General features: G+C 33.3%; 1 protein-coding gene across 1 annotated transcript in view; it reads left to right on the top strand.

Annotated features, from left to right (window-relative positions):
* The first annotated feature begins 22 nt into the window (after window positions 1-22).
* Window positions 23-10,064, top strand: part of LOC102805628 (receptor-interacting serine/threonine-protein kinase 1-like) — a 33,274-nt gene continuing 23,232 nt past the window's right edge. Inside the window, exons 1-3 of the mRNA XM_006811705.3 lie at window positions 23-326; window positions 6,823-7,123; window positions 8,447-8,589. Coding sequence (XP_006811768.3) covers window positions 157-326; window positions 6,823-7,123; window positions 8,447-8,589 — 614 coding nt within the window. The 5' untranslated portion in view covers window positions 23-156. The remainder of the gene's footprint in view (window positions 327-6,822; window positions 7,124-8,446; window positions 8,590-10,064) is intronic.

Here is a 10,064-nt window from a genome sequence, read left to right as displayed (position 1 = left end):
AGTTTCCAGGAAATCTTCGATTAAACAGAAGACGGAAGCGGAATGGATGCTTCGAAACTGTGCCACCTTTAAAACAAACTAGATTAGTTTAAGTTGTGCGAACTGTGTGTGGAGGGTTAGTAACAACATCCAGAAACAGTACAGCGATACAGAAAAATGGCAACATCGGGTGAATTCCAACAAATCTATTCCGATAAGTTGGAAGTGATAGGTCTGATTGGCCAAGGTGGGTTTGGTTCCGTATATAAAGCGCATCACTTGGATTGGGATATCAACGTTGCTCTCAAAGTATGCAATGCAGGCAATGGTAGCGAAGCTGAACGAAGGTGAGATGCAGTTATAGTTGGATGTAATCTTAGTAGTAGTTGTTATTCTCATGGAACTCAGGCTGACGATATGGCTGATACTGATTTTCACCACAGTCAGTTGCTTCATGTACACAGTTGATTGTGTTGCCCGCTACTAACTTTGACCTTTGCACATGCACAAAACAACGTTCTACCATTCTTCATTTAGTTTTAGTTGCAATCTTTATGCATTACATTTGGACAATCTAAAAGAAACTGAATCCCACTTTCATTAATAATGATTTTTCATTATTAGTTTTAATTTCCTCTGTACCGTGCAATGAGTTCTGATTAATTTCAGTCAACATGCCTTTTATTGTTGGCATCCAAATATTACTATTATGTTGATTTTTTTGTTCATTGTATGTCCATTTTGTAATATTGTTTTCTGAAGTTCCATGCTTATCCAATATTTAAACCATGAAGTATGTACTTGAGTCAGTAATGGATAACTACCAACCTTCATTTGATACTGTATATCTAAAGATGCAATAAATATTGTTATTATTTAATTTCTACACAATTATCACTCACCAGAACAACTTATAAACATATACATATATTAAATAATTGACCGTAGTGTAATTTAAAGTTCATGGGTTAGTTTTAACTTTGACAATCATAAATCATTATAAAAAATATTAATATATAGTGAAAGGCTGATTACACAAATGCAGCCACAGCCAGATTTGCTCATCTATTTTGGGGGAGTGAATTATTTTATTACGTGATCATTAGTAATGCAGTAGATATTTTTAAAGCTCATAGCGAACAAAAAAAGTAGAAATTGACAAAATAGCAAAATTGGCCAGTAAATTGTCAATTAATTGCTAGACAAACATTGTTACCGCATATGCACTACTGTATTCATCTATATCTAAGTTATCAGATGATATATACCGATAGGTTATTATAGTGGTTTGGAGTCATTTTGTCCTAGCAGTGTTTTTTTAGCCCCGACTTATGGATTGACCTCTGTGCATCCGTGCGTCCTATATCTTAGACATGCTTGGACCAATTACATTCAAACTCCACACATGCATCATACATAATATTATACATGTGCACATCAATTTGTTTCACATTCTGATTCAAAATGGCGAAATGGCGGCCATTTTTGTGCTAACAAATCATCAAATATCAAGCATTTCTGGCATTTATGGATGGATTTTGGTACATACATTAGACATTATGGGTTCCTGATGCACGTCATTTTATTTTTCAGATCGAATTTAAAATGGCCGACTGGTGTCCATTTTGTTTTAATGAATGCAGTTCTAATGCCATATCTCTGCCATGTTTTGACTGATTATATTCAAATTTTACATAGACATTATACATCATGACATAGATATACAGTATATTGGTTTGACTATCTGATTCAAAATGGTCAAATGGCGGCCATTTTTGTGCTAAAAAATCATCAAAAATCAAGCATTTGTGGCATTTATAGATTTGTGTTTGTTCAAACTTGTATATACTGTAAAATGACTAATTTTTACTGGGTTTAAATTTCCCGGATTTGCCATTTCAGGCATATTCTTTGGGTTTTAAATTCACGGTTTTATCATTTAGATAATGTGTTCTATGCTACATTTTACATATTTACTGGGTTTTAATTTAGCGCATTTTCCAGTCAGCGAAATAAGCCAAATTAAAACCCAGTGAATAATTAACCCCTTTACAGTACATTATACATAATGGGTTTCTGATGCATGTCATTTTATTTTTGAGGTCAGATTCAAAATGACTGTCATTTTGTTTTATTAATGTATGCTCTTCTAGAGCCATATCTCTGACATGCTCTGACTGATTATGTCAAATTTTATATATTCATTATACATTATGTTATAGATGTATTCAAAATGACCGATTTTGTTTTTAACTAATTAATGCTGTTCCAGAGCAATATCTCACAATATGGACAAGTACTCGTTTGACGATCAGATACAAGATGTCAATCATATTAATGTTAAAAAATCATAATCATATTTCTGACATGTTTATATTCCAACTATATTACTATAAACTATATATCTTAAATTTGATAACTAATGAGGACTGTGCCATGCATGGCTTGTTTTCACCTGTTTCACACCCCAATGCTGTTTTGTCCCAACAATGTAATGCTGTATCTCGTCCCAGTGCTGATTCGTTCCAATGTTCAATTGTTTCTATTAAAAACTGTTTCACCCCAAAGCTGTTGCATCCTAAATTACTGTTTTGTTTCAGTGCAGTTTCATCCCTGTGCAAAATTACCATGTAAAATTGTATGGCATCCAAATTGTAACATTCATTTTAATTCAGTGCAGCAGATAGTGATTTTTAGCTCCGCTCTCGACTTTGTCAAGCAGAGCTTATGATATGAGTGATTTTCTGTCCTAGACAACATAGATTCTTGGGGCAGTCCTCTCTCAGATTTGTTCATTTCGTGATAATATCTTCAATTGTCTAATTTTGATGAATATTTTTGTCGTTTTTGGTAAAAAGTGATATTTTCGACTTCTTGCTAAAAACCGCTAGTCTGATTGCTTTGATATTATATATATAGGTACTACAGGTAGGCCTCTCTCCGATTTGTTCATTTCATGATGATATCTTCAATTCTGTAATTTTTATGATTATTTTTGTCATTTTTGGTAAAAAGTGATATTTTTGACTTCTTGTTAAAAACCGCAAGTCCAATTGCTTTGATATTATACATATAGGTACTACAGGTAGACCTCTCTCAGATTTATTCATTTCGTGATGATATCTTCAATTCTCTAATTTTGATGAACAGTTTTGTCGTTTTTGGTAAAAAGTGATATTTTCGACTTCTTGCTAAAAAACGCTAGTCTAATTGCTTTGATATTATACATATAGGTACTACAGGTAGACAGACCTCTCTCCGATTTGTTCATTTTGTGATAATATCTTCAATTGTCTAATTTTGATGAATATTTTTGTCGTTTTTGGTAAAAAGTGATATTTTCGACTTCTTGCTAAAAAACGCTAGTTTAATTGCTTTGATATTATACATATAGGTACTACAGGTAGACCTCTCTCCGATTTGTTCATTTCATGATGATATCTTCAATTCTGTAATTTTTATGATTATTTTTGTCATTTTTGGTAAAAAGTGATATTTTTGACTTCTTGTTAAAAACCGCAAGTCCAATTGCTTTGATATTATACATATAGGTACTACAGGTAGACCTCTCTCAGATTTATTCATTTCGTGATGATATCTTCAATTCTCTAATTTTGATGAATATTTTTGTCGTTTTTGGTAAAAAGTGATATTTTCGACTTCTTGCTAAAAACCGCTAGTCTGATTGCTTTGATATTATACATACAGGTACTACAGGTAGACCTCTCTCCGATTTGTTCATTTCATGATGATATCTTCAATTCTGTAATTTTTATGATTATTTTTGTCATTTTTGGTAAAAAGTGATATTTTTGACTTCTTGTTAAAAACCGCAAGTCCAATTGCTTTGATATTATACATATAGGTACTACAGGTAGACCTCTCTCAGATTTATTCATTTCGTGATGATATCTTCAATTCTCTAATTTTGATGAATATTTTTGTCGTTTTTGGTAAAAAGTGATATTTTCGACTTCTTGCTAAAAAACGCTAGTCTGATTGCTTTGATATTATACATATAGGTACTACAGGTAGACAGACCTCTCTCCGATTTGTTCATTTCATGATGATATCTTCAATTCTGTAATTTTTATGAATATTTTTGTCATTTTTGGTAAAAAATTATATTTTTGACTTCTTGTTAAAAACCGCAAGTCTAATTGCTTTGATATTATATACATATAGGTACGGGGGACGGTCGATTCGTCCCAAATCACATTCGTCCCAAGTCGATTCGTCTCACAAGTTGATTCGTCCGAAGTCGATTCGTCCCACAAGTTGATTCGTCCCAAAGTCGATTCGTCAGATTTAAGGTTAGCCCACTACTAACTCGCCAAATAAGCACAAACACATCCAAACAACGAACTGTTCACGTACACGTCATGCACTTGTATGCGTAATTGTTCGTTGCGCCATTTTGTTTTTGTCGACGTTATATACAAATACACCTTACGTACAACGCTGAGTTATTAGTTAATAAATACAAATACACCGTACAAGTTATTAGTCAATAAATACAAATACACCTTACGTGCAACGTTGAGTTATTAGTTAATAAATACAAATACACCTTACGTGCAACGTTGAGTTATTAGTTAATAAATACAAATACACCTTACGTGCAACGTAGAGTTATTAGTTAATAAATACAAATACACCTTACGTGCAACGTTGAGTTATTAGTCAATAAATACAAATACATCGTACATTCAACGTACAAGTTATTAGTTAATAAATACAAATACACCTTACGTGCAACGTTGAGTTATTAGTCAATAAATACAAATACATCGTACATTCAACGTACAAGTTATTAGTTAATAAATACAAATACACCGTTCATGCAACGTGGAGTTATTAGTTAGCGTGTCAGTAACAGTTTGCATAGAAATTGACCCTGTTCAAGATCGTAATGCTGACTAAAAATTTAAAAAATGGACGAATGTGAATTGGGACGAATGTGAAATGGGGCGAATGTGAATTGGGACGAATCGACTCGTGGGACGAATGTGAATTGTGACGAATCGACTTGTGGGACGAATGTGTTGGGATGAAAGTGAATTGGGACGAATTGACAGTGAATCATAGGTACTACATGTGGACCTCTCTCAGATTTATTCATTTTGTGATGATATCTTCAATTCTCTAATTTTGATGAATATTTTTGATAAAAAAAGATATTTCTGACTTCTTGTCAAAAATCGCAAGTCTGATTACTTTGAAATATAGGTACAACATGTCTACCTCTCCCAGATTTGTTCATTTCATGGTGATATCTTTAAATCTCTAATTTTGATAAATATTTTTGGTAAAAAGTGCTATTTTCAAATTCTTGTTAAAAACAGCAAGTCTGATTGCTCTGATAGTATACATATTGTTCTTTCTTAGCTCCACTGTCATCGCAGATGACCGAGAGGAGCTGTTGGTATAGGGGTCTCTGTGGCGTCTCACGTCCCATGTCCCACGTGAAGTTTTTCTTTAAACAACTTCTTTTTCAAAAGTACTTGACCAATTACATTCATATTTGTACCAAAGGTACTTGGGGTGGTCCTCTGTCAGATTCATTAAATTCGTGTCAAAATATGCAAATTTGGATTTTTAGTGAATAGTTTTTGTCATTTTTGGTAAAATTTTTATTTTCGACAACTAGTTCGAAACAGTAAGTCCAAATGCTTTCATATTTCCAACAATGATATGTGGGGTGGTCCTCTGTCAGATTTGTTTTAAATTTGTGTCAAAATATGCAAATTTGGATTTTTAGTGAATAGTTTTTGCCATTTTTGGTAAAAATTGTTATTTTCGACAACTAGTTCGAAACCGTATGTCCAAATGCTTTCATATTAGCTGCAATGGTACTTGGGGTGGTCCTCTGTCAGATTTGTTAAATTTGTATCAAAATATGCAAATTTGGATTTTTAGTGAGTATTTTTGTCATTTTTGGTAAAAATTTTTATTTTTGACAACTAGTCCGAAACAGTAAGTCCAAATGCTTTCATATTTCCAGCAATGATATGTGGGGTGGTCGTCTGTCAGATTTGTTTTAAATTTGTGTCAAAATATGCAAATTTGGATTTTTAGTGAATAGTTTTTGCCATTTTTGGTAAAAATTGTTATTTTCGACAACTAGTCCGAAACCGTAAGTTCAAATGCCTTGATATTTGCAGCAATGGTACTTGGAGTGGTCCTCTGTCAGATTTGTTAAATTTTTGTCAAAATAAGCAAATTTGGATTTTTAGTGAATATTTTTGTCATTTTTGGTAAAAAATGTTATTTTCAACAACTAGTCCGAAACCGTCAACCACAATGCCACTTTACTAATTCTTGTTTCATGATAATGAAGACAGCGGAGCTATTTCGACCATCAGGTCGCTTGTCTAATGATATCTTCAGTTCTTTAATTGAAATGTGCATTTCTAACAGCGGAGCTATCTCAGCCAACAAGCTGCTTGCTTCAATTAAAAATTATTATTAAAAATGATTTAAAAGTACAAGGTACCGGTAATTCACAATTCAAAATTTTGTATTACGGTTCTAAAAAATTAATTGTTAATTTTATTCTTCAACTCAAAATCTCAATACTATGGCCATCAGAGAATCTGTTGACATTTGTCAAAAATTAGATTTTAATAACTGAAAGCAAACCACTAAAGAGAAAATTTGGCTTGCAATGTCAATGAAAAAATGTGCATTTAAGTCACTCAGTTTATTGAAAATTAGTCTTGAAATTCATCATCAAGCCCAAAACTAAACTAAAATCAATGATTTTTGTAGAGGACAATCGACTATAAATTTTTTCCAGTCAGAACTGAGAAATTAACATTGAAATTAAAATTCTTATTTCAGAGATGTCTTTGAAGAAGCTAAAAAAATCAGTACAGCAACCTACAAGTATGTTATTAGGGCATACGGTACATGTATAACGCATGATTATTATGGACTCGTCATTGAATTCATGGAAAATGGTTCCTTGGAGTCGCTATTACATGATCGTCTTGATATAGAACTACCATGGCCATTGAGGTGGCGCTTTCTGACACAAACAGCTGAAGGGATGAATGTGTTGCACAATTTATCGTCATGTCAATTATTGCATCTTGATTTGAAGCCAGGCAATCTATTACTGGATGAGAATTTCAATATCAAGGTAGGCAGCTGTCTTGCTCCCACTCACTGTGCATGTATTTCCTCCCAAATTAGGGCCACCCTCACCCATTACATAAATCCTTAGCATGCCCCTCCAGCCCCCCCCCCCCCCCCCAATTTCAATTGTGTGTTCTCTTTGAGTCACTTATAACATGGAGTTTAGCTCCATGCTTATAGTTATTTGGAGGACGTATTGAATTACATTGGGGGTGTGGGGTGGTAGTATTCTCCCTAGAAAAATTGCATACAGTATCGGTCACTTAACATAACAATATAATATGTTAATGAATTCTATTTATGCATTGTTATTCTAAATTGGTTCTATTGTTTATCTAAAATTTAACAAATTCTAGCCTAGAATGTTTTTGGTGAATCATCATTCTAAGCCGACTGAATCATTACATTGGCGCGGATCATTTTATGTGTTCGTCAGTTATTATACTTAGCATCATTTGATCTCAAAAACATGTATCTCCATGTACTGATTCACAACCATCGCTTTATGTTTCAAGGAATAACATACCAGTTCAGTGTCTGTCATTTCATGCTCAATGTAGCACCCCACGTATTCACAAAATGTTGTTGTTTTGTTGCAAAGCGGTTGTATTTGTTTTACCTTCTCAAATTTGACTAAGCTCTGTAAAATGTTATTTGAAACAGAACAATGCAGTCAAAACGTAGCTGTACATTAGCCCCTTTCGACCTTGAAATGTGATGTATACAACAACAAAAAATGCTGTAATACCTAAATCCTAACTTAAAAATATTTTACACAGTGAAGAATCAAATTACAGCAAATTAAACATGGAAACAAAATAGCACAAAACAAGAAACAACGTATTTTGCCAAGTTTTTCTGCCATCAACCCTTAGACTTTCTAATGGTTCATCACTAAATGTATAACTTATTTTTTTGAATAATCTTACTGTGCAAGAAAGAATGGAGCGGCAGTATGAGGCACAAAGTGTTGCTACAGGAAGCATCGGCTACATTGTGAGCAATATAGCTCTATCTTAAGCAAAACAGTGTATCATACTGCGATATTGCCTTTCCATTACTGTAGAATACTTTATTTTCGCTTGGAATTTATTTTCACTATTTTCGCTGAAGGGATGATTCAGTGAAAATAAAATCCAGCGAATATACTTTTTTTCCTATACTTCACATTAAACTCATCAAAAATCAGTGAAAATAAATTCCAAGCAAAACGCCCCAAAAGCCTTTTCAGCGAAAATTAATTCCAGCGAAAATAAAGTATTCCACAGTATTTTGTATGTTCACAGTAAATAACAGGGGCTATATAATATCATTTATGTCTTGTTAGATTGCAGATTTCGGTTTGTCAAAGATTAGACGTCACTACAGCACTGGAAGTACGATAGGTATGGCGGGAACAGTGACACACATGCCACCAGAGTGCTACGAGAATGTCAATTATAAACCCACAACTGCTTTTGATGTCTACAGGTAATAAGGGTATGCGTGGAGAGTGTATTTAGTTGTTTATTAGATGAGTGGATGTTAATGTAAAACACTTTATTTCTGCTTGGAATTAATTTTTGCTATTTTTGCTGAAGGAATGATTCAGTGTAAATAAAATCCAGCGAATATACCTTTTCCCTATATATACCTTTTACATTCAAATCGTCAAAAATCAGTGTAAATAAAGTTCCATACAAAACACCCAAAAAGTCTTTTCAGCAAAAATTAATTCCAGCTAAAATAAAGTATTTTACAGTAATCTGAAAGAATTGTGAATGTATTGCATCTGGTAGCTGAAAAATTGATAGATTATTAAGCTTTAATTTGGGCATGCAGAATTTTACAGTGAATACATTTGATGTTTTTTCCAAAAATTTAAATTAATAAAAATATAACCACCGACAATAATATTCCGAACAGAGATATTTCAGCTATTTCAGTATTGTATTTGTTTGCTTTGTTTATGACAAAAGTATTAATTTTAACCAAAAAAAAAATTAAAATAATAAACTTAAGTCATATTCAGCCTTCAAACTTGGACCCGACAAAGCTGCTCTAGATCTACAACTAATTATAGTTCATTGAAATGATACTCATTGTGGAAAATGACATTATTCCATTATTGTAAATCAGTGTAAATAAAGTTCCATTTTTTCTAATCATCGCATGCAAGTGTCTGTGCGTCTTCACCTGTATCTCAGACATGCCTGGACCAATCACATTCAAACTTGACACATACTTCATGCATCTTGGGATACATATGTACAGACATCAATTGATCCAAATCAAGAATGGCATTTATTTATGTGATGATATATGTACATTACAATACAACTAAAAACTAATTTGTAAAAAAAACATTAGTGCAATTCCGAATCTGGATATCCGAGTCGTGCATAAAATTCAAACTTGGTACATGTATGTACATTGGACATTATGGGAACTTGATGCACATCAAATTCAAAATGGTGGAATCATAGATATTTTGTTTTAATGAATGCAGTTCTGTAAATCTGATATGTTATGAGTGTTCATACTCGTATATAATTCTTAAATTTGATAACTCACAATAATGCAATAACTTGTTTGATTAGTTTTTTTGAATAATCAGTATTTATTTACATATTGTCTGTACTTGCATGTACAGTCACTGGAAGCTTATCACATTTCTTCACCAATCACCTGCTTAGTACAACCGTGCATCCGTGGCGTGTCATATGGACTTAGAGGGCGCACTAGTTCACATGTCTTCTGCCATATATCGGTATCCTCGGGGGCGGAGCTACGTCACAAGACGTTCCATGTTGCTAAGACGCGCACCACTGTACCATGCATTTCTATGGGCTCTGTGCGCGCTGCTGTGGAGCGCCGGTCTAGCCGGTGAAAACTCGAGAAAACAACACAAACTCAACTTTGAAGTAATCCTGAACAATCAAATTCATATATGTTACACACGGAGG

Source organism: Saccoglossus kowalevskii, chromosome 6 (genome assembly GCF_978046115.1).
Source record: "Saccoglossus kowalevskii chromosome 6, keSacKowa6.1, whole genome shotgun sequence".
Taxonomy (NCBI): Eukaryota; Metazoa; Hemichordata; class Enteropneusta; family Harrimaniidae; genus Saccoglossus; species Saccoglossus kowalevskii.
The sequence above is the reverse complement of the archived record's forward strand: the minus strand, read 5'-3'. Positions and strand labels throughout refer to the sequence as shown.